The sequence below is a fragment of the Carcharodon carcharias genome, chromosome 1 (assembly GCF_017639515.1).
Source record: "Carcharodon carcharias isolate sCarCar2 chromosome 1, sCarCar2.pri, whole genome shotgun sequence".
Taxonomy (NCBI): domain Eukaryota; kingdom Metazoa; phylum Chordata; class Chondrichthyes; order Lamniformes; family Lamnidae; genus Carcharodon; species Carcharodon carcharias.
This window is the reverse complement of record NC_054467.1, coordinates 265049329-265074769: the sequence shown is the minus strand read 5'-3', so window position 1 is coordinate 265074769 and position 25441 is coordinate 265049329. Positions and strand designations below refer to the sequence as shown.

General features: G+C 45.5%; 1 protein-coding gene across 3 annotated transcripts in view; it reads right to left on the bottom strand.

The window, feature by feature from the left end:
* LOC121279949 (disintegrin and metalloproteinase domain-containing protein 12-like) overlaps window positions 1-25441 on the bottom strand; it is a 375022-nt gene that overhangs the window by 168686 nt on the left and 180895 nt on the right. For all 3 annotated transcript variants that reach the window (XM_041191570.1, XM_041191551.1, XM_041191560.1), the window contains exon 13: window positions 23555-23647. In XM_041191570.1, the coding sequence (XP_041047504.1) occupies window positions 23555-23647 (93 nt within the window). The remainder of the gene's footprint in view (window positions 1-23554; window positions 23648-25441) is intronic.

Genomic DNA, 25441 nt, shown 5'->3' with positions numbered 1-25441 from the left:
CCTCCTCTTATCACTGACCTCTCCTCCTCTCGATCATTGACCTCTCCTCCTCTCGATCACTGACCTCTCCTCTCAATCACTGACCTCTCCTCCTCTCAATCACTGACCTCTCCTCCTCTCGATCACTGACCTCTACTCTCAGTCACTGACCTACTCTCTCCCTCTCAATCGCTGACCTCTCCTCTCCCTCTCAATCACTGACTTCTCCTCCTCTCGATCACTGACCTCTCCTCCTCTCGATCGCTGACCTCTCCTCCTCTCGACCGCTGACCTCTCCTCCTCTCGATCGCTGACCTCTCCTCCTCTCGATCACTGACCTCTCCTCATTTTGATCGCTGACCTCTCCCTCTGAATCACTGACCTCTCCTCCTCTCGATCACTGTCCTCTCCTCCTCTCAATCACTGACCTCTCCTCCTCTTGATCGCTGAACCCTCCTCCTCTCAATCATTGACGTCTCCTCCTCTCAATCACTGACCGCTCCTCCTCTCGATCACTGACCTCTCCTCTCAATCAGTGACCTCTCCTCTCGATCACTGACCTCTCCTCTCAATCACTGATCACTCCTCCTCTCAGTCACTGACCTCTCCTCTCCCTCTCAATCTCTGACCTCTCCTCTCCCTCTCAATCACTGACCTCTCCTCCTCTCAATCACTGACCTCTCCTCCTCTCGATCACTGACCTCTCCTCCTCTCGATCACTGACCTCTGCTCCTCTCGATCACTGACCTCTGCTCCTCTCGATCGCTGACCTCTCCTCCTCTCGATCACTGACCTCTCCTCCTCTCGATCACTGACCCCTCCTCCTCTCGATCGCTGACCTCTCCTCCTCTCGATCGCTGACCTCTCCTCCTCTCGATCACTGATCTCTCCTCATCTTAATCGCTGACCTCTCCCTCTGAATCACTGACCTCTCCTCCTCTCGATCACTGTCCTCTCCTCCTCTCAATCACTGACCTCTCCTCTCAATCACTTACCTCTCCTCCCAATCACTGACCTCTCTCTCAATCACTGACCTCTCCTCCTCTCAATCACTGACCTCTCCTCCTCTCGATCACTGACCTCTCCTCCTCTCAATCACTGACCTCTCCTCCTCTCGATCACTGTCCTCTCCTCCACTCAATCACTGACCTCTCCTCTCAATCACTGACCTCTCCTCTCAATCACTGACCTCTCCTCCTCTCAATCACTGACCTCTCCTCCTCTCGATCACTGACCTCTCCTCCTCTCAATCACTGACCTCTCCTCCTCTCGATCACTGACCTCTGCTCCTCTCGATCACTGACCTCTCCGCCTCTCGATCACTGACTTCTCCTCAGCTTGATCACTGACCTCTCCTCCTCTCGATCACTGACCTCTCCTCTCGATCACTGACCACTCCTCCTCTCGATCACTGACCTCTCCTCTCAATCACTGACCTCTCCTCTCAATCACTGACCTCTCCTCTCCCTCTCAATCACTGACCTCTCCTCCTCTCAATCGCTGACCTCTCCTCCTCCCGGTCACTGACCTCTCCTCCTCTCGATCACTGACCTCTCCTCCTCTTATCACTGACCTCTCCTCCTCTCGATCACTGACCTCTCCTCCTCTCGATCATTGACCTCTCCTCTCAATCACTGACCTCTCCTCCTCTCAATCACTGACCTCTCCTCCTCTCGATCACTGACCTCTCCTCTCAGTCACTGACCTACTCTCTCCCTCTCAATCGCTGACCTCTCCTCTCCCTCTCAATCACTGACCTCTCCTACTCTCGATCACTGACCTCTCCTCCTCTCGATCGCTGACCTCTCCTCCTCTCGATCGCTGACCTCTCCTCCTCTCGATCGCTGACCTCTCCTCCTCTCGATCACTGACCTCTCCTCATCTTGATCGCTGACCTCTCCCTCTGAATCACTGACCTCTCCTCCTCTCGATCACTGTCCTCTCCTCCTCTCAATCACTGACCTCTCCTCCTCTCGATTGCTGAACCCTCCTCCTCTCAATCATTGACGTCTCCTCCTCTCGATCACTGACCGCTCCTCCTCTCGATCACTGACCTCTCCTCTCAATCAGTGACCTCTCCTCTCGATCACTGACCTCTCCTCTCAATCACTGATCACTCCTCCTCTCAGTCACTGACCTCTCCTCTCCCTCTCAATCTCTGACCTCTCCTCTCCCTCTCAATCACTGACCTCTCCTCCTCTCGAACACTGACCTCTCCTCCTCTCGATCACTGAACTCTCCTCCTCTCGATCACTGACCTCTGCTCCTCTCGATCACTGACCTCTCCTCCTCTCGATCACTGACATCTCCTCCTCTCGATCACTGACCCCTCCTCCTCTCGATCGCTGACCTCTCCTCCTCTCGATCGCTGACCTCTCCTCCTCTCGATCACTGACCTCTCCTCATCTTGATCGCTGACCTCTCCCTCTGAATCACTGACCTCTCCTCCTCTCGATCACTGTCCTCTCCTCCTCTCAATCACTGACCTCTCCTCTCAATCACTTACCTCTCCTCTCAATCACTGACCTCTCCTCCTCTCGACCACTGACCTCCCCTCCTCTCGATCACTGACCTCTCCACCTCTCGATCACTGATCTCTCCTCTCAATCACTGACCTCTCCTCCTCTCAATCACTGACCTCTCCTCCTCTCGATCACTGACCTCTCCTCCTCTCGATCGCTGACCTCTCCTCCTCTCGATCGCTGTCCTCTCCTCTCAATCAGTGACCTCTCCTCCTCTCGATCACTGACCTCTCCCTCTGAATCACTGACCTCTCCTCTCAATCACTGACCTCTCCTCTTCTCAATCACTGACCTCTCCTCTCAATCACTGACCTCTCCTCCTCTCAATCACTGACCTCTCCTCCTCTCGATCACTGACCTCTCCTCTCAATCACTGACCTCTCCTCCTCTCAATCACTGACCTCTCCTCCTCTCGATCACTGACCTCTCCTCCTCTCGATCACTGACCTCTCCTCCTCTCGATCACTTACCTCGCCTCCTCTCGATCACTGACCTCTCCTCTCAATCAGTGACCTCTCCTCCTCTCGATCACTGACCTCTCCTCCTCTCGATCACTTACCTCTCCTCCTCTCGATCACTGACCTCTCCTCTCAATCACTGACCTCTCCTCCTCTCCATCACTGACCTCTCCTCCTCTCAATCACTGACCTCTCCTCCTCTCGATTTCTGACCTCTCCTCCTCTCGATCACTGACCTCTCCTCTCGATCACTGACCTATCCTCTCAATCGCTGACCTCTCCTCCTCTCGATCACTGACCTCTCCTCTCAATCACTGACCTCTCCTCCTCTCAATCACTGACCTCTCCTCCTCTCGATCACCGACCTCTCCTCCTCTCGATCGCTGACCTCTCCTCCTCTCAATCACTGACCTCTCCTCCTCTCAATCACTGACCTCTCCTCCTCTCGATCACTGACCTCTCCTCCTCTCGATCGCTGACCTCTCCTCCTCTCGATCGCTGACCTCTCCTCCTCTCGATCACTGACCTCTCCTCCTCTTGATCGCTGACCTCTCCCTCTGAATCACTGACCTCGCCACCTCTCGATCACTGACCTCTCCTCTCAATCACTGATCTCTCCTCTTCCTTTCGATCACTGGCCTCTCCTCTCGATCAACCATGATCTTGTCAAATTAATTATGAATTAATTAAGAAAATAAGAACTAATTAATTAAGACATAATAAAGATGGCAGTGTTTTATTTTACTTGTTCATGGGATGCGGGTGTCACTGGCTTGTCCACCATTTAGTGACCATCCCTAATTGCTCTTGTTCAGAGGGCATCTACTTGTCAACCACATTGCTGTGGGCCTGGAATCACATGTAGGCCAGACCAGGTAAGGACAGCAGATTTCCTTCCCTAGTAGACATTGGTAAACCAGAAGGGTTTTTATGACAATCGGCAATGGTTTCACAGTCATCATTAGAATTTTAATTCCAGATTTTTATTAGATTTAAATTCCACCATCTGCCATGGTGGGATTCAAACCAGGATCCCCAGAGTATTCCCCCTGGGTTTCCAGATTACCGTTCTGGTGACAATACCACTATGCCACCACCTCCCCCTAAGGGAAGTTCGTGTGCTGCATTTACAGAATGTGGAAGTTCCTGGATAATCTGTGTGATCCAGGGAAAACACATCCATAGTAAGTGCCAGTGACTGGAGGTCCTTGGGTTCAAAGTCATTCAGGAGGCCAAGCTGCAGATACTGCGATGCATCAGGGAGCAGGAAAGTTACCTGGATACTTTATTCCAGGAGGTGGTCACACCACTTAGGATAGGGTCGTCAGATTTGGTCAATGGTGAGGGACAGTAGAGATGCACCGGCAGCATTTTAAGGAGATGTTTAATAACTCTCAACAAAGATTTATCCCACTAAGAAAGAAAGACTCTGAGAAGGATGCATCATCCATGGCTGAATAATGTAAAGGAAGTCCTTTTTTTCCTAATATTACTGTGGGATACTGAAGCAGGCTTGTGGAGACTGTGTGTGTGTATGCTTGTGTGTGTGTGTGTGTGTGTGTCTGGTTTAATTAAACTGCAGACAAGATCAGAATCATCAAAAGGGGTTCGGTGTAAAACAGGCATTTGAAATGGAGATGGGTAAGCTGGGATGAAGTCTGAGCAGATACAGCGTGAATGGAATTTGCATTTTAAGTTGAGAGTTGTGATTTTCAAAGGAACAGAAAAAGATGTTTATCGCTGGCAAGATAAATAAGGCAAAGTTATTAAATTTATTTCTCCCAAAAGTAACTGACCATAATGACAACATGAAATATTTTTATATTCTGGGAAAAGAAACTTCCAAAGAAAGATTAAATCTATGAGATTTACAGATTAAAAGAGAGGAAATCTATTTAAAGAAAGATGGAAAGCTGTATAGGGGTGGCCGTGTGAGACCTTGAAGGTGCACTGTGTGAAACAGGCCTGTGGAAAAGCCTCTAGCCGCCCTGGAGAAGTTTGCTTGTCCAGTAACCAAGGTTAAAAGCTTTTGCGGTTCCATTGTTGAGTGAGACGGAGAGAGAAGCTGTGAAATACATCCCTCATGGCAACTGTGGGTGCTTGTGGTAATATTGCTGGATGTTTTATAGATTAAGCATCTATTTGAAGTATTGCCTGAATGGGGTTTTGTATTTGGGAGTTCAGTTAAGTAGAAATCTTGTGAGAACTGTTATAAAACTAAATGTAACTGAGTAATTGTAGTCTTGTGTGTTAGGTTTTCTTTTATTTTGTTAATAAATGTTTTATTTAATCTTTAAAATCTCTAAAGATGGCAGTGAACTGATTACTTCTGACTTCAGTGCACAAACCTTCTTGTAATAAACACAAATTGCAAAATTGTTGTGATAGGACCATAAGACCATAAGACATAGGAGCAAAAGTAGGCCATTCGGCCCATTGAGTCTGCTCCACCATTCAATGAGATCATGGCTGATCTGATAATACTCAATTCCACTTTCCTGCCTTTTCCCCATAACTCTTTATTCCCTTACTGATTAAAAATCTATCTCCACCCTGAATATACTTAACGACCCAGCTTCTACAGCCCTCTGCAGTACAGATTAACTACCCTCTGAGAGAAGAAATGCCCCCTCATCTCTGTTTTAAATGGGCGACCCCTTACTCTGAGATTATGCCCTCTGGTCCTAGACTCTCCCACGAGGGAAAACAACCTCTCAACATCTTCCCTGTCAAGCCCTCTAAGAATCTTTTATGTTTCAATAAGGTCGCCTCTCATTCTTCTAAAATCCAATGAGTACAAGCCCAACCTACTCAACCTCTCCTCATAAGAAAATCCCTCCAATCCTGAGATCAACCTAATGAACCTTCTCTGGACTGCCTCCAATGCCAGTATATCTTTCCTTAGATAAGGGGACCAAAACCGTTCACAGTATTCTAGGTGTCGTCTAACTCATGCCATGAACAGCTTTCACAAGACTTCCTTATTTTTATACTCCATTCCCTTTGAAATAAAGGTCAACATTCCATTTGCCTTCCCTATTACCTACTGAACTTGTAAATTAGCTTTTTGAGATTCAATGCACAAGGACTCCCGAATCCCTCTGTGCAAGCTTTCTGCAGTCTTTCTCCATTTAAATAATATTCAGCTCCTCTATTCTTCCTGCCAAAGTGCAGAACCTCACATTTTCCCACATTATATTCCATCTGCCACTTTTTTGCCCACTCACTTAACCTGTCCATATCTCTCTGAAGACTCCCTGTGTCATCCTCATCACTTGCCTTCTCACCTATTTTTGTATCATCTGCAAACTTGGCGATAGTACATTCACTTCCCTCATCCAAGTCATTAATATATATTGTAAATAATTGTGGCCCCATTACTGATCCCTGTGGCACTCCACTAGTTACAGGTTACCATCCTGAAAATTCCCCCCTTATCCCAACTCTCTGTCTTCTATTAGTTAGCCAATCCTCTATCCATGCTAATATACTGCAAAGTAATAAGCGTTTTAGTGGACTGCAGAACAGTTGGACGACTGGGCACATTGTACAATCTCCTTGCTAAACCTGACCGTGGAGCAGTCACTGGTGGAGGCAGTCACAGCCCCTTGTAATGTAATCATTCAAGATTGGACCAGTGTCCCCCAGCGTTCAAGCTAACAGTGCAGCCTTGCAGTGCGGGTTAGGAGAATACCTGTGCCTGAGCTGAGAGCACAGCATGCAGGCCAATGGGCAAAGCTGCCGCCAATCGGTCAGGTGGAGAGGGGCAGAGGAGGATGGGGCTTTGGGCAGCCACGCGGTGCACTAATCTCTGGCTAGCCAAGTGGTGGCCAGTCCGCTCTGTGATGAGTTAAAGGGCCCTCGGATTTAACCAAGAGATGTTCTTAGGGCACCTAAGCTAACCCAAGCATCTCTCTCTTTCATCCTGCAGAAGGAGTGCATCAGGGTCATGGAGCCTGGTGACCTAGCTGTATGCCTTGTGGTGTACAGGGAGCGGACATCAAAGATAAGAGAGTGGCTGAGACAGCTGGTTGTACAGAGAGAGGAGTAGCACCCTCAGGAAGAAGGGGCAGCTGGGGCTCCCGCACACACTGCTGAAGAATCACAGAGAGACAGCGATGGTCAGTGTCTAGCTAGACCCAGGGTTTATAGACACCACCTTTCATTCCTACAGATGACCAAGACCCACTGTCACTGAAGACTGCACATGTCGAGGGAACTAGTCAGTCACACCTGCCACCTGCTGTAGGGTTTGGGACCACAGGGACATGGAGGGCATCCACTGCTCATGGCCATAAAAGTGACCAAGGTGCTCAATTTTTATGTTAGTGGCTCCCTTCCAGTGTGCGCTCGCCGAACGAAACATTGCGAGACACATGGGCACACGCCCATCATCATGCATCATTTTACTTGCCGGCAGGTCAGGCCCATCCCCACATGCTGACTGAAAAATCCTGGCCAGTGTGTTCATTTTTCCCAAAGATTATTGGTAAAATTGGCACTATGGAAGATGTTTATTATTAGAAAGGTGAAGTCGGAAGACATGGTGAAACAATGGGAGTTTGCATTCAAAGGGGAAAATATGTATAAAGGAGCGAAGGCTGGGTGTGAGAGTAGACATTCTAACATCTAACAAGTGTGAAAAGCCTCCAGCATCTACTCCTCAAGTTGCTGTCTACAAAGAACTGAAGTTAAGAAAACACGTTTTGAATTGGATTGTTTGGGGTATCGTATTTCTTTGCCTGAGCTTTTAAAAAACGTATGTGTCTTACTGTTACCTTAAGGAAAGTGTAACTGGGAGTAAGATTAACTAGGGGATTTAGAAGTTATTATAGTATTAATTTGTAGATTTATGTGTGTATTTAAAATCATTTCTTCTATTAATATAGGTTTACTTTAGTTTTGTAAGAAACCTGTAATACTCGGTGGTCTTATTATTACTTCATTCAAGGCACGCATCTCGAAATTTATACAAATTCCAAAAGAGTTGGGCCAGTTGTTTCAAGTTTCCCTTTGGGATTGGAGCAGCTCAACATTTATCATTGGCTGTGCCATGTAAGATTTAACAGGAGGGTGTAAAATAGCCTTAATGAAGCCTCCAGCATTTGTGTGTGAGTCTGTTATATAACAAAACTGAAGTTGGGGAAAGTCATTTGGAATTCCACTGTCAAGTGGATATTGTGTTAACTTGCTGGTTGTGTTTTAAATCTAAAATCTATTCTGGACTGTTGCCTCAAAGGGAGTGTAACTGGGGGTCAGGATAATTAGGAATTTTAGGAGTTATTATAGTTGTAGGCAATTGTATGTGCTTGAAATCTTTTATATTTTGTTAATAAATATTTTAATTTAATTTTTAAAAATCTCCAAATGTCTTGGTGGATTTATTACCTCTGAATTCAGTGCGCACACCTCATAATAAATACAAATTGCAAAACTGTTGTGACCGTGCGACCAAATTTCCCTTGTGGATTCGGTCCACCTGGCGCACATCATGTGCCAGGTCATAACAAATTGCGGGCTCATCCTGGATATTTGAGAGTCCTTGATTGGTTTCTCACATGCTCTGTCCAATCTCTCTCTGAAGTTTGATGCCTAATCCAGGAGAGTAGTTTCTGAATTTTGACCCACCAATTGCTCATAAATCAATTTCAATGGTCCCCTTACCTCATGACCATAGACTAATTCAAAAGGACTAAAACCAGTCGATGCATTAGGAGCATCCCTATTGCAAATAACAAAAATGGAATTCTTCCATCCCAATCCTGTGGATGATCCTGACTGTACAACCCTCATCATAGCTTTTGCAGGTTGCTACCATCCTTCCAAAGCCCCCTCCCCCCCCCCGTGACTCCGGATGATAAACTGTTCACTTAAACTGTTTTATCCCCAAACTGTTCATTACTTCTTTAAACAACTGTGAGATAAAATCTGAACCCTGATCTGAATGCACTTCCTTAGGTAAACCGTATCCTATAAAATATTTAGTTAACTCTTCCACAATCTTCTTTGTTGTAATCTTTCTCAAAGGTATTGCTTCAGGAAATCTGGTAGACGCATCCATTATTGGCACTGATTTCCACTTTTCATCTTAGGAAGGGGTCTTACAAAATCAATCATGTCCCTAGTAAAAAGCTCTTCAAATGTTGAAATTGGAATTAAAAATGTGAGCTCAATCACTGCTTATGGTTTCCCTATCACCTGACATGTGTGACATGTTCTACAGAATGTGGCTACATCCCTATGCAATCCAGGCCTGTGTCTTTCTAATTACTAAATGTCCCCCATTGGACTTCCATGAGCTATCCTCAGAATCTCATTTCTATTCCCAACTGGTATAACAATCTGATGCACATCCCTCCACCTTTCATTTGCTGAAACATGATACAGCCTCCATTTTCTCATTAATATATTACCCTTAAGGTAATATATGGAATACATTTTGCTTCTGTGTCTGAGTGAGCTGTCTGATTAAATTTTGTATTTGCAAATCTTTTTTCTGTGACTTCACACAGTTAAACCCATCAGCTGAATTGTTTTCCAGTCTTTCTTCCAGAACAATGTTACCAAACACAGTGGCAGGTAACTAGATTTCACCACCCTCTTCCTGCCTTTGAACTGCCTGTCCTTCTTGTTTTTCTTGTTTCAACCTATGAGCCTGTGATTTCATTATCACACAATCTGGAAACAATCCAGGGTGCTCTCTATGCAACACTTCTGTTGAAGACATCTCTACAGGCTGCTCAACTACCACAGGCATCACCCACATTTATGATCCAGCTATATCATTACCCAAAATAAATTGAACCCCTCCAATGGGCAATTTTTTCCATCACTCCAATTGTCACTTTGCCTGTTCTCCACTTACTCTTTAAACGTACCTTCCACAATGGAATAGGTTTAGGATCTCTATGAACCCTACTTATATCATCTGTTCCTGAAATATTCCCTCTGAACAACAAATATCACTATCCCACAACGTTAAGGATTGACTAGTCCCTGTGTCTCATAAAATTTTAATGCCTTTACCTACTCCACACTGTACACATGGAAAGACTTTCCTTTCAAATGCAAAATCTTTAAACATCTCTGGAACCTGGTCCTCAGAATTCTCCTGGATAAATTGTGAACACATTCCCACTTATTTAGCTATCACTGATTCTTCCTGTCTTACCTGTACACAAACCATTGTATTTTCACGAGCCTGAACCTCAGAACCCACAGTACATTTACTTTCAGAACTTTGCTGCACCGTTATAACTCCAACAGATTTTCCCTACAATTTCCAGCACACTGACTCCCAACTTTATTACAATGAAAACACCTCAATTTTTGAATGTCACCTCTACCCTCAGCACCTTCCTTTTAATTCTGGTAATTTCCGGCTACTCCTTCTCTTCCCTGACTACCCACCTTCCTTTCACCTTCCCACTTTCTATCCTTTTCTGATTTGAAAGGGTGACAGGAATAAGGTTTGGCTCTCTGAACTAACTCATAATCATCAGATATCTCTGCTGCTTGCCTTACAGATTCAACTCTTTGTTCCTCCATGAGTTCTCACCACCGAAGGAATTGAATCTTTAAGTCCTTCCAAAAGAATTACTTCTCTAAGAGCTGCATATGTTGTCTCTATTTTTAATGTCCATATCCACCATTCGAAATTACTTTGTTTTACGCTCTCAAATTCTAAATAAGTTTGCCCAGGCTGTTTTCTCATATTCTGCCAGTATGCCTCTGGAATCAACTCATATACACTCAAAATTATTTTTTACCACATCATAATTCACCAGCACTTTTTCTGACAGTGAAGCATGAACATCATGTGCTCTATCCACCAACCTTGATTGTAACAACAATGTCCAGTTTTCCTGTGGCCATTTCACCTGTTTAGCTGTCTTCTCAAATGAAATAAAGAATGCTTCAAAGTCTCTTTCTCAAACTTTGGAAGAGCGTGTACAAATTTAAACACCTCCCCACTGGGCTCTGGTCTGGGAATAAGTCCTTCTTCACCTACTAGCATCTCTTTTTTAAATGCCTGCATTTTAAGTTGGAACTCTTTCTCTCTCTCTCTCTCTCTATTTCTTTTTCTCTTTCCTCCTTTTCTAACTTTGCCATTTCTAACTCCCTTTCTTGTTTTCTTTCTCTCTCCTGCCTTTCTGCCTGTTCCATTTTTCTTTTCCTTCTGCCTCTAGCTCAAGTATTTTCAGTTCCTTTTCTTGTTCAAATTCAGACCTCTTCATTTCTAGCTGAAGTCTTACTACTTGCAGCTGTGACTCACTAGTGTCAGGTATCGCTTCTAATTTTAAATAGTGTGCTATGCCTTCAATTATATCGACTTTCTTAGTCCCTGCAGGTAACCCCAGTTATAATTTACCCACCAACTCCAGTAACTTAACTTTAGATACATTTGTAAACCAGCCAAAGTTATAACTTCAATGCCCAAACTAGTCTGAGCAACTGCCCAAGCCATATTGCAGTCTCACCACTACAAAAAAAATCTCACACCAACTCCCGAATTCATTGTGCTTCTCATACTTGTAACATTAAGATTCAACAACTCCAAAAAAAATCAAGGAATTTCAAATATTTCCCAGGCGAGCCCTCAATTTTTGTTATGACTCAGCCAATGATAAATGCTGAGTTGTTCAAATCCCAAAGGGAAACTTGAAACAACTGTCACAACTTATTTTGCAGCTTGTATAAATTTTAAGTTGGCGTGCCTTGAATTCAGTAGTAATAAGACCACCAAGTCTTATGTTCAACATTTATTAATAACAGAAATGATTTTTAAATACATACATAGATCTACACATTACTACTATGATAACTTCTAAATCAGCTAATTAGATAAATGTTAGGAGTAAAAGGTAAAGTGCAATTTGCATTTGTTGAATAGACCATTCAAAAGAGTGGGTAAAAGCTTGCATATAGCTAGGAGTCACTAAGCAATGTGTTTATGTTGCTAATAAAATTGGTGGAATGAAAGAATTATTGTTATGAGAGGTAAAATTAAAAGACCTAGTAACACAATGGAAAACTTACATTCAAAGGGCAAGCTAGGTATAAACAGAAAGGAATTTTGTGTGTGCAGGTCAGAGGCACGTAAGATCTAACCAGCCTGTAAGCCCTACAACTGTGTCTGCGAATTGAAAGGAACCTCATTTTGAATTTATAAGATCAAATGTTCTTTGCCTGGTGCCTGTTTAAAGCCTATGGGTTATTCTTGCCTTGATGAAGATTTACCTGGGAATGATTAATTTGGGGATTTGCTTAAAAGTTATTATGGTAGTAATTTAGTAATTTGTAGATGTATGCATGTATTTAAATTTGTTTTTAAATTAATAAATGTTTAATTTAGTTTTATATTAAAAACCTCTTGAGGCTCGGTGGTCTTAGTCCTGAATTCAGAACTGCATCTCAAACATACCAATTGAAATATAGGTTATGACAGTTGTTCAAAGTTTCCCTCTGGGTTTTAAACAATTCAGCCTTTACTAACTGCTGTGTCATAACTGAAGCAAACAAGCCTATATAGATGGCCACTAAAGAGATATCCGCTGAAAATTCTGATGAATCACTATGCTCAAGTTGCCTCTGTCAAGTCTATATGGTTTGTTTCTGTTAGACTGATGACTGCAGAAGGAGAGCATTAAGTAAACACGAGTGTCAGATAGACACTGGTGCATCATGCAACATCATCACCTGGGAGAAATGGCTCAACGTGGTGATCCCAAAATGAAGCCCTCGATAGTAAGGTTGAGGCTAGATGATGACACAATACTTGTGCCGAGAGGACAATTTAACCTGAGAGCCCAGTGCAATGGCAAGAGTGAAGGTCTGGAGCTCCAGATCGTAGAAGGTAAGCAAAAGCCAATCATCTCAGCTGGAGCAAGTCTAAAGCTTGGACTGGTAATCATAAACAAAAGGGATTACAATGTGTTGCAGCACCTCAAACCATTGACCGCTGAACAGGTTAGGAAGAGCACAAAGATGTGTTTGCAGAATTTGGATGTCTTCCTGGTGAATATTATCTCAAAGTAGATGTGAGTGTAAGACCAACTGAGCATCTGCCAAGAAGAGTTCCAGCTGCCCTCAAATCCAGCCTACAAGACAAGATAGAAGAGCTGGAAAAGAAGGGAGTAATCAAAAAAGTGGCAACTCCTACAGACTGAACTAGCAGCGTGGTAGCAGTGAAACAACCTGGAAAGCTGAGGGTATGCACAGAGCCAAAGGATCTAAATAAAGCACTGAAAAGATCTCACTAACCCATGCCATCCAATAAAGAAATTTTGCTGCAACTTGCTAAGGCAAAGATATTCACTGCACTGGGTGCGAAGGATGATTACTGGCAAGTGAAGCAGGTTGAAAGCAGCAGCTTTCTGATGACTTTCTGGATGCCATATGGGATGGTTGCACTTGCCATTTGGCATTTCCATGGCTCCAGAAGAGCATCAATGGAGACAAGATGAGGCAGTCAGTGATCTTTCAAAGTGGAAGCCATAGCGGATAACCTGCTAGTCTATGGAGGTGTAGACGCAATGAAGAAGGATTTCTGACCACGGTCAGAATCTAGTGCTACTGCTGGAGAGAGCACACCAGATAAACTTGAAGCTGAACAAGAAAAAGGTGCAACTGAAGATGCCTGAAGTCAAGTACAATAGGTCACGTACTGACAGCAAAAGGTCTTCACCTGGATCCTGACAGGGTGAGAGCTGTACCAGCAATGCAGCGACCAACAGACGCTAAAGCTGTGCAGCAATTGGTTGTATTGGTGCACTGGTTAGCAGATTTTTTGTCTAATTCGTTGTTGGGGTGTGAACATCCCGCTAGCTCACTGCCAAGAATGTGCAGTGGCATAGGGGCACAAAAGAAGAAGCAGCGTTCACTTAAATCGAATAGCTAGTGACGACAACGCCGATGCTGAAGAATTCTGAAGTATATGATGAAGTCACCTTGCAGTGTGAAGCCAGCGAGACATATCGTGCAACAATCCTAATTCAGCAAGGACAAGAAGTTGCATTTGCATCCAGGGTGTTAATGCAAACTGCACGGCACTAGGCTTGGATTGAGAAAGAACCCCTGGCTATTGTTTTAGCTGGTGAAAATTTTCATCAATAACTGCTTGGGAGAGACAAAGGGCAGAATTTAGCCCTTGGTGGGCGGGCGGGCCCCACCGGCTCGGCGGCGGGCAGACAGCCGACTCCCACCACCGAAACGGGGCCCGCCGCCATTTTGAGTGGGCGGGCCAATTAAGGCCCACCCAGCGACCTGCCCTACGGGAAGTGCTATGTGCTCCCTGTGCAGGGTGGGAGAAGGGAACCCCCAGCTGTCAAAATGCGATCTTTAGCACATGCGCACGAAAGGGAGCACTGTTCCCTGAGGCAAAGTCCTGGCTCAGGGAGATTCGTGACAGATACGAAAAGTCAAAAAGTGGAAAAATTTAAAAATTATTAACGTGTCCCCCTCATGTGACAATGTCACACGAGATGGGACATGTTAATAAAAAGGACATAAACTTTATTAGACTTTTTTAAAACGGACATGAAACCTCATTGCGCCAGTGGATGAAGTTTTTATGCGTTATCAGAAACCTGCCGGGGCTCCTGGCCTGTCCGCCAGCCTTAAGGTTGGACGGGCAGGGCCTTTAATTACCTTAATGAGCCTGTCAATGGCCTCAATTGGCCTTTGACAGGTTGGCGGGCGGACAGCTGATTTGGCTGTTCACCCGCCTTCCTAAAAATTTAAAGGGGCCGGGATGACATCGTCATCCCGAGTCATTTTCCCCTTGGCGAGCGGGCCCCGCCCCCAAATCGCCAAGGGGAAAATTCAGGCCCAAGTCACAGTGGAGTCCGACCACAAGGCACTTCAAACATTTTTTTCAAACTGCTACTATCTGCTCCAAAGTGTCTGCAAAGAATGTTACTTCATTTACAGAGATGTCATCTGGAAGTGACATGCAAGCAAGAGAAGCAGATGTACACCCCTGATAGGTTGTCAAGAGAACCACTCCCTATGAGAGAAGTTGAGGATGCTAAAAAGGAAGGTAAAATCTTCCAGATTCAATGCAAAGTAGCATGTCAACATGCTCTGGAAGTCATTAACCCATAGAGACATTGGCCAGGATTTTCTGGTCCCGCCACTGGTGGGGCTGGAAATTCCTGCTGAAAGTCAATGGATCCATTGCTGGTCTGTCAGGTTTTCCATCCCATGTGCGACAGGTCCATACTCGGCCATTGAGTCTGACAGACAAGCACCTTGCTCAAATCAAGTGAACTACCCAACAAAATGTAACTCCCCAAGTACAGCAGGAAGTAGCGATAAAAGGATGGGCTGAGAACATCAAGGACACACCTGTGGTCAGAAGACCATATTGGGCATGCAGAGAGGAATTGACAGCCAAAGATGGCATCTTGTACAAAGAAAACAGGGTCATTACCCAGGATGAGATGAGACAAGAGATCACAGAATCACAGAATCACACAGTGCAGAAGAGGCCCTTCGGCCCATCGAGTCTGCACCGACATGTAAGAAACACCTGACCTACCTACCTAACCCCATTTACCAGCACTTGGCCCATAGCCTTGAATGTTATCACGTGACAAATGCTCATCCAGGTACTTTCTAAAGGATGTGAGACAACCCGCCTCCACCACCCTCCCAGGCAGCGCATTCCAGACCGTCACCACCCTCTGGGTAAAAAGGTTTCTCCTCACATCCCCCCTGAACCTCCTGTCCCTCACCTTGAACTTATTTTGCCCTCGTGACTGACCCTTCAACTAAGGGGAACAGCTGCTCCCTATCCACCCTGTCCATGCCCCTCATAATCTTGTACACCTCGATCAGGTTGCCCCTCAGTCTTCTCTGCTCCAACAAACACAACCCAAGTCGATCCAACCTCTCTTCATAACTTAAATGTTTCATCCCTGGCAACATCCTGGTGAATCTCCTCTGCACCCCCTCCAGTGCAATCACATCCTTCCTATAATGTTGAGACCAGAACTGCACACAGTATTCCAGCTGTGGCCTCACCAAGGTTCTATACAACTCCAACATGACCTCCCTACTTTTGTCATCTATGCCTCGATTGATAAAGGCAAGTGTCCCATATGCTTTTTTCACCACCCCACTAACATGCCCCTCCGTCTTCAGAGATCTATGGACACACACGCCAAGGTCCCTTTGTTCCTCAGAACTTCCTAGTTTCATGCTGTTCATTGAATACTTCCTTGTCAAATTACTCCTTCCAAAGTGTATCACCTCACACTTTTCAGCGTTAAATTCCATCTGCCAGGTATCTGCCCATTTGATCATCCCGTCTATATCTTCCTGTAGCCCAAGACACTCAACCTCACTGTTAACCACCCGGCCAATCTTTGTGTAATCCGCATGTGTCATCATCAATCTTGGTGTCATTAGATGGTACGAACTCGAACTATGGTATGAACTCCTCTGTGAAACATGTTCTGTAAGTTGTGTTGTGGTGTTTTCTTTGAAAGCTAGTTACATGTTTCAGTGGGACAGCTGGACTGTTCCAGTGTTATTCGTCCCAAAAACTTTCAATGACACAATAGGTCTCAAATATATTGTTCCTATTTCCCAAGCTATTCATCTATGGTGCCTTCCTTACATCTTCACTGACCAAAAGGCTTTCAGTGGGTGTGAAGCACATCCATGCAAGCCATCAAGGAATTGATTTAAATCTGAGGAAGGCAAGTGTTCTACTGGCCAAACATGGGCAATGAAATTAAGGACCACATCACCCAGTGCAGTGCTTGTAGCAAGTACCAAGCTAAACAAGCTAGAGGGCCATTGGTGATGCATGAAATCCCAAACAGATCAGGGATGAAGCTGGGAGTAACCTCTTCACTCTAGCAGGAACTGATTATCTTATCACTGCAGATTACTATTCTGACTCCTGGCTGACAACCGGTGAGACTGCAGAACGCCTTAAAGCACACTCCAATCATTACAGCATTCCAGACATTGTGATGAGTGACCCCTCATTTCATGCATTGAAGAATTCAGCCACTTTATAGAGGATTGGGAAATTCAACACCAAACCATCGTCTCTACACATCCCAAGTTGAATGGAAAGGCTGAGGCAGCAGTGAAAATCGCCTAAGGAATCATCAAGAAATTGAGCAAATCTAGCACAGATGTATACAAGTCAATCCTTGAGTGGAAAAGCACACCGACTGAAGGCATGGAAATTAGGTAGTCCAGACCAAAGACTAATATCATGCTGCAGCCAAACTACTCTTCCAATAGCAAAAAAGCTGCTGAAGCCAGAAGTGGTAACAAGTGTGAGTGAAAAAAATCAAGGTGAAACAGCAGAAAGCCAAATTTAATTTTGACAAAACTGCCAAACCATTGCCAAAGTTGGAGAGACAGTCAGGGTGCAAAGGCTCAGTGCTCTCAACAGCAGTCAACCCCATGCAGCAATTTTTGGACATAGGTAGAGCAGTTATCTTCATGATCTTACACAGTGAATGTGAATGACTAAATATACCGGCACAACCGCAGGGATATAGGCACAACTACAGAAGACATTTCTCTACTACTGGTGGCCGATCAGAAAGATGGGACCTCACTGTACACACATCCCAAGTTGAATGGAAAGGCTGAGGCAGCAGTGAAAATCGCCTAAGGAATCATCATGGAATTGAGCAAATCTAGCACAGATGTATACAAGTCAATCCTTGAGTGGAAAAGCACACCGACAGGGTACTGAAAAACCATCATTCCCAGAGGTCCACCGTTACCGAACAATGGAACAGAACAACAACAACCGTTACCACGGCACCAACAAGTGCCAGGGAATGAAACTCCCCGGAGAGGGAACACCACCCAGCTTAACAGCCAATGAAAATGCACATGGGTGCCATTAAGAGATGTACACAATTTCACGAACATATATGATGAAACTGACTAGATTAGCGAACAATTTGTTATTGCATGAGAACAGTTGTTTTATAGTGGGTAACTTGGGTAACTCAGTTACAAATGATAGTGCGTGCAAATTAAGGGGACGTTTGGATTAAAATGCAATCATGTACTAGAGGTCCTACCTGGCTTGCTGTAGTCATGTGACCTCTGCCATGAGGCACTGACTGGAAGCAACCATGTTGCATTGAGTTCTAATAAAGACAGAGTACAAGAAGCACTGTACATATAGAGTTCGTAATAGCCAGCATCCCATATCCTACATATAAAGCTTTTGTGTGGCACCTTAAGAATATCTTTTGGAAATCCAGGTATGCGGCATTAACTGGTTCCCCTTTATCTACTCTACTAGTTACACCCTCAAGAACTAATAAATTTGTCAAACAGGATTTTCTCTTAGTAAAATCATGTTGTCTTGTTCTAATCATACTATGTTTTTCTAAGTGCATTGTTAGGACTTCCTTAATAATAGATTCCAGCATATTCCCAACAACTGATGTTAGGCTAATTGGCCTGTTGTTCACTGTTTTCTCTCTCCCTCCTTCCCTGAAAAATGGCGTAACATTAGCCAACGTCCAATCAATTGGGATAGGCCCCAAATTTAAGGAATTTTGGTAAATCATAGCTAGCAATCCACTATCTCTGCAGCTTTCTCTTTTAGAGACTCTGGGCCATTAGGTCCCGGGGATTTGTCAGATTTTGGTCCCTTAAGTTTTTCCAATACTTTTTCTCTGCTGAAATTAATTTCCTTAATTTCCTCATTCATTTCAACCGCTCGGTTACCATCTATTTCTGATATGAAACTTGTATCTTCTACTGTGACAACAGACACAAAATACTTGTTCAATGCCTCTGCTAGATCCTCATTCCCAATGATAATTTCTCTTCCCTCTGCTCCTAAGGGACCACTGATTATTTTAGCTGCTCTCATCCTCTTTAGGGACTTCTCTAAGCTCTTACAATCTATGTTTACATTCCTGGCTAGTTTACTCTCATATACTATTTTCCCCCTTTTTATAATTTTGCTGACCCTCTGCTGGTTTCGAAATCACTTCCAATCCTCAGGCTTATCATTATTTTTTGAAACACTGTAAGCCTCTCCTTTTGTTTTTTATTCATTCACGGGATGTGGGCTTCGCTGGCTGGGTCAGCATTTATTGCCCATCCCTAGTTGCCTTTGAGAAGGTGGTGGTGAGCTGCCTTCTTGAACCGCTGCAGTTCACGTGGTGTAGGTACACCCACAGTGCTGTTAGGGAGGGAGATCCAGGATTTTGACCCAGTGACAGTGAAGGAATGGCTGATATTCCGAGTCAGGATGGTGAGTGACTTGGAGAAGAACTTCCAGGTGGTGGTGTTCCCATCTATCTGCTGCCCTTGTCCTTCTAGGTGGTAGTGGTTGTGGGTTTGGAAGGTGCTGATGAAGGAGCCTTGGTGAGTTCCTGCAGTGCACCTTGTCAATGGTACACACACTGCTGTTACTATGTGTTGGTGGTAGAGGGAGTGCATGTTTGTGGATGTGATGCCGATCAAGCGGGCTGCTTTGTCCTGGATGGTGTCAAGCCTCTTGAGTGTTGTTGGAGCTGCACTCATCCAGGCAAGTGGAGAGTGTTTCATCACACTCCTGACTTGTGCCTTGTAGACGGTGGACAGGCTTTGGGGAGTCAGGAGGTGAGTTACTCGTCACACTATTCCTAGCCCCTGACCTGCTCTTGTAGCCACAGTATTTATATGGCTAGTCCAGTTCAGTTTCTGGTCAATAGTAACCCCCAGGATTTAAGTGGGAGATTCAGTGATGGTAATGCTATTGAACAACAAGCAGCAATGGTTAGATTCTCTCTTGTTGGAGATGGTCACTGCCTGACACTTGTGTGGTACGAATGTTACTTGCCACTTGTCAGCCCAAGCCTGGATATTGTCCAGGTCTTGCTGCATTTGGACATGGACTGCTTCAGTGTCTGAGGAGTCATGAATGGTGCTGAACATTGTGCAATCATCAGCGAACATCCTCACTTCTGACCTTATGATGGAAGGAAGATCATTGATGAAGCAGTGAAGATGGTTGGACCGAGGACACTACCCTGAGGAAGTCCAGAAAATCTTTTACTATGACATTACTAATGAACCCTGCTTCATTACATAATACTAGATTGAAGATAGCTTTATCCCTAGTGGATTCTACAATGTATTGTTCCAAGAAACTGTCATGAAAACAAACTCATCTTCCAGGCCCATTAGCTAATTTGATTGTCCCAGTCCATATGAAGATTAAAGTCCCCAACAATTATTGCACTGCCTTTGTTACAAGCTCCAATAATTCCTTGTTTACTGCTCTGCCCATTGGGATAACTACTGTTAGGGGACCTATAAACTTCTCCCACCTGTGTTTTCTGACTCTTGCTATTCTTAATTTCCACCTATGCTGATTCTACTTCATGACCTTCTGAGGCTAGATCCTTTCTCAAAAATGTCGTTATATTATTTTTTACTATCAGAGCTAACCCTCCTCCTTCACCATGCTGACTGTCTTCCTGGAATATTTATTTCCCACCCTTGATCATCTTTTAACCATGTCTCTGCAATGGTGATTAAATCAAAATCATTTATCTCTATTTGTACCATGAGCTCATCTATCTGATTGCAGATGCTTTGCATTTTTACATAGAGAACCTTTAATTTCAATTTTTAAATTCTATTCCCTGCAATGTCTTTATTCACCCTCCCAATCACCAAGCTCTCCTCACCCCCATTCATCCACCTCTCCTCCTTCCCATTAACCAACCTCTCCTCCCTCCCAATCAACCTCCTCTCCTCCCTCCCATTCACCCTCCTCTCCTCCCTTTCAATCAACCTCCTCTCCTCCCTCCCATTCATCCACCTCTCCTCCTTCCCATTAACCAACCTCTCCTCCCTCCCAATCAACCTCCTCTCCTCCCTCCCATTCATCCACCTCTCCTCCTTCCCATTAACCAACCTCTCCTCCCTCCCAATCAACCTCCTCTCCTCCCTCCCATTCACCCTCCTCTCCTCCCTTTCAATCAACCTCCTCTCCTCCCTCCCATTCATCCACCTCTCCTCCTTCCCATTAACCAACCTCTCCTCCCTCCCAATCAACCTCCTCTCCTCCCTCCCATTCATCCACCTCTCCTCCTTCCCATTAACCAACCTCTCCTCCCTCCCAATCAACCTCCTCTCCTCCCTCCCATTCACCCTCCTCTCCTCCCTTTCAATCAACCTCCTCTCCTCCCTCCCATTCATCCACCTCTCCTCCTTCCCATTAACCAACCTCTCCTCCCTCCCAATCAACCTCCTCTCCTCCCTCCCATTCATCCTCCTCTCCTTTCAATCAACCTCCTCTCCTCCCTCCCATTCATCCTCCTCTCCTCCCTTTCAATCAACCTCCTCTCCTCCCTCCCATTCATCCTCCTCTCCTCCCTCCTATTAACCAACCTCTCCTCCCTCCCAATCGACCTCCTCTCCTCCCTCCCATTCATCCTCCTCTCCTCCCTCCCATTAACCAACCTCTCCTCCTTTCCAATCAACCTCCTCTCCTCCCTCCCATTCATCCTCCTCTCCTCCCTCCCATTAACCAACCTCTCCTCCCTTCCAATCAACCTCCTCTCCTCCCTCCCATTCACCAACCTCTCCTCCCTCCCATTCATCCTCCTCTCCTCCCTCCCATTAACCAACCTCTCCTCCTTTCATTCATCCTCCTCTCCTCCCTCCCATTAACCAACCTCTCCTCCTTTCCAATCAACCTCCTCTCCTCCGTCCCATTCATCCTCCTCTCCTCCCTCCCATTAACCAACCTCTCCTCCCTTCCAATCAACCTCCTCTCCTCCCTCCCATTCACCCTCCTCTCCTCCCTTTCAATCAACCTCCTCTCCTCCCTCCCATTCATCCACCTCTCCTCCTTTCCATTAACCAACCTCTCCTCCCTCCCAATCAACCTCCTCTCCTCCCTCCCATTCATCCTCCTCTCCTCCCTCCCATTAACCAACCTCTCCTCCCTTCCACTCAACCTCCTCTCCTCCGTCCCATTCATCCTCCTCTCCTCCCTCCTATTAACCAACCTCTCCTCCCTTCCAATCAACCTCCTCTCCTCCCTCCCATTCACCCTCCTCTCCTCCCTTTCAATCAACCTCCTCTCCTCCCTCCCATTCATCCACCTCTCCTCCTTCCCATTCATCCTCCTCTCCTCCCTCCCATTAACCAACCTCTCCTCCCTTCCACTCAACCTCCTCTCCTCCGTCCCATTCATCCTCCTCTCCTCCCTCCTATTAACCAACCTCTCCTCCCTTCCAATCAACCTCCTCTCCTCCCTCCCATTCATCCTCCTCTCCTCCCTCCCATTAACCAACCTCTCCTCCTTTCCAATCAACCTCCTCTCCTCCCTCCCATTCATCCTCCTCTCCTCCCTCCCATTAACCAACCTCTCCTCCCTTCCAATCAACCTCCTCTCCTCCCTCCCATTCACCAACCTCTCCTCCCTCCCATTCATCCTCCTCTCCTCCCTCCCATTCACCAACCTCTCATCCCTCCCATTCAAAAACCTCTCCTCCCTCCCGACTGTCAACCTCTCCTCCCTCGCAATCACTAAGCTCACCTCCCTCCCAATCACATACGAACGTACGAATTAGGAACAGGAGTAGGCCACTCAGCCCTTCGAATATGCTCCGCCATTCAATAAGACCATGGCTGATCTTATTGTAACCTCAACTCCACATTCCCACCTACCCCCGATAACCTTTTGCCCCCTTGCTTATCAAGAATCTACCTACCTCTGTCTTTAAAATATTCAAAGGCACTGCTTCCACTGCCTTTTAAGAAAGAGTTGCAAAGACTCATGACCCTCTGAGTGAAAATGTTTCGCCTCATCTCTGTCCCAAATGGACGACCCCTCATTTTTAAACAGTGACCCCCTAGTTCTAGATTCTCCTACAAAAGGAAACCTCCTCCCCACATCCACTCTGCCAAGACCCCTCAGGATCTTATATGTTTCAATCAAGTCACCTCTAACTTTTCTAAACTCCAGTGGATACAAGCCTAGCCTGCCCAACCTTTCCTCATAAGACAACCCGCCCATTCCTGGTATTAGTCTGGTAAACCTTCTCTGCACTGCTTCCAATACATTTACATCCTTCCATAAATAAGGAGACCAATTCTGTACACACTACTCCAGATGTGGTCTCACCAATGCTCTGTACAACTGAAGCATAACTTTTGTGTTCAACTCTCCTTGCAATAAATTATAACATTCTATTAGCTTTCCTAATTACCTGCTGTACCTGCAGACTAGCCTTTTGCAATTCATGCACTAGGACACCCAGATCCCCCCGCATCTCAGAGCTCTGCAATCTCTCACCATTTAGATAATAAGCTTCACTTTTTATTTTTCCAGCCAAAATGGACAATTTCACATTTTCCCACATTGTACTCCATTTGGCAGATCTTTGCCCACTCACTTATATCTTTTTGTAGCCACCTTCTATTCTCCTTACATTTAAAATACTATCTATCTTTGTGTTCATCCAAGTCATTTATATAAATTGTAAAAAGTTGAGGCCCCAGCACTGATCCCTGTGGCACACCACTCCAATACCCTGTTTGTACCCAGACCTGCTCTGTGCAGCACAGACTGTCCCAATGAGATCTTACTTGACAATCTTCGCAGCAGGCGCCAGTGGATGAACATAGTGCACCAGGTTTGAATGTACAGGTTGCTGGTTCACAGCAGATGTCCGAACATTCCTGAAGGTAAAACAAAAGCAGAAAATTCTGATTACTGAAGTGACACTTCAGCATGGTAAGCATGGTTTCACTGATTCAAGACTGAGGGGGGAGTGTATAGGGAGCTGTGCTGTACCTGCATTGGAAGCATTTGATGGGGACAGTGTAGAGGGGGCATAACTCTGGATCCAACCTGAATTGTACCTTCCCTGCGACTGTATCATGAAGTAGTGTAGGGGAAGCTCTAGACTGTATTTCCATGCAATAGGCGGTATTTAACTGACAGGGGTAATGTGGGTCTTGCCGACTGGCTGGAGAACCTACAAGATCCCACATTGCCTCTGTTCAGGAAGGCCGATCAGGCACCCAACTGGACAGAATCAAAGGTCCTAGTGACAGAAATCCTCCCTGCTAGCCAGTTAGAGGCCAGCAACACTTCAACATTCAGCAGCACCACCATGGAGATATGGCAGCTGCAGAAACTACACACACCTAAGGATATAGATCGCTGATGGACCTAGGCAGAGGTGAGTAATGGCAGGAGGGGGGGGGTGCTGTTCAGCAGCAAGGGCAGGGGCTGGCTGTCACCATGCCACTTCCCTCACCCAACCTGATGTCACATCCCTTGATCGGCACTCTGTGCCTTACATGGATAGATTAAAAATCTGGGGCTGTCCTCCTTGGAGAAGAGAAGATTCAGAGGAGATTTTAAAATCATGAGGAGACTGAACGGAGTAGATAGGGAAAAATTCTTCCTGTTGGCAGAAGGGCTGAGAAACAAAGGCCACAAATTTAAGACGATTCAACTGCGAGATGAGGAAAAACATTTCTATGCAGTGATTGTTTATGAGCTGCAATGCAGTGCTTGAGGGTGTGGTGGAGGCAAATTCAATGATGGCTTTCATAAAGGAATTGGATAACCCCATGAAGAGATAACATTTGCAGGGCTATGGGGAAAGGCCAAGAGTGGCACTGGGTAAATTGCTCCGGCAGAGATCTAGCCACCATGGCCTCCTTCTGTGCTTTAACCGCTCTATAAATGAGGGCCTCCCCGCACCCCGGCCATAAGTCCACAAGCAACTCTGACAGGATTTGCTTTGATACCCTGCACGGCGTGTTGGCTGCAGCAGTAATGATGACAGACAACAGCAGTAATCGCCTGCTTAAGGTCCTCAACAGGCGGGCTTTGGAATTAATCAGGGCAGGAATTAATCAGGGCAGGGGCCAGACGGTGGCAAAGTCCTCACCCAGCAGCCTCTCACCCAATTAGATGACACATAAGACATAGGAGCAGAAATTAGGACATTCGGCCCATCGGAGTCTGCTCCGCCATTCAATCATGGATGATAAGATTCTCAACCCCATTCTCCCGCCTTCTCCCCGTAACCTTTGATCCCCTTACCAGTCAAGAACCTATCTATCTCGGTCTTAAATACACTCAATGACCTGGCCTCCACAGCCTTCTGTGGCAATGAATTCCATAGATTTAAAATTTAAATGCTCCCCCACCACCATACTTGCCGCGGGAAAGGGTATTAAATTCCACCCAATGTTCCTTGGTCTGCTGTTCGAAGGGATCATTGATTGTGGATGGTGCTGTAAGTAGAGAAGCCCCTCCATTGAAATAGGGAGTCAAAACACCGACAACCTATGGCACAAATTTTAACCTTAAACTGAAGTTGGGTTGCATTGTGTGGGAACTAAAAATTGTAAAAAATTCCAAGCACAAATGCAGCGCTTCTCCAACTCTCCCACTCGTGGATTTAATGGAGAGGGGTTTGCTTGCTTATCAGTAACTTGCTCACTGAGGATGGG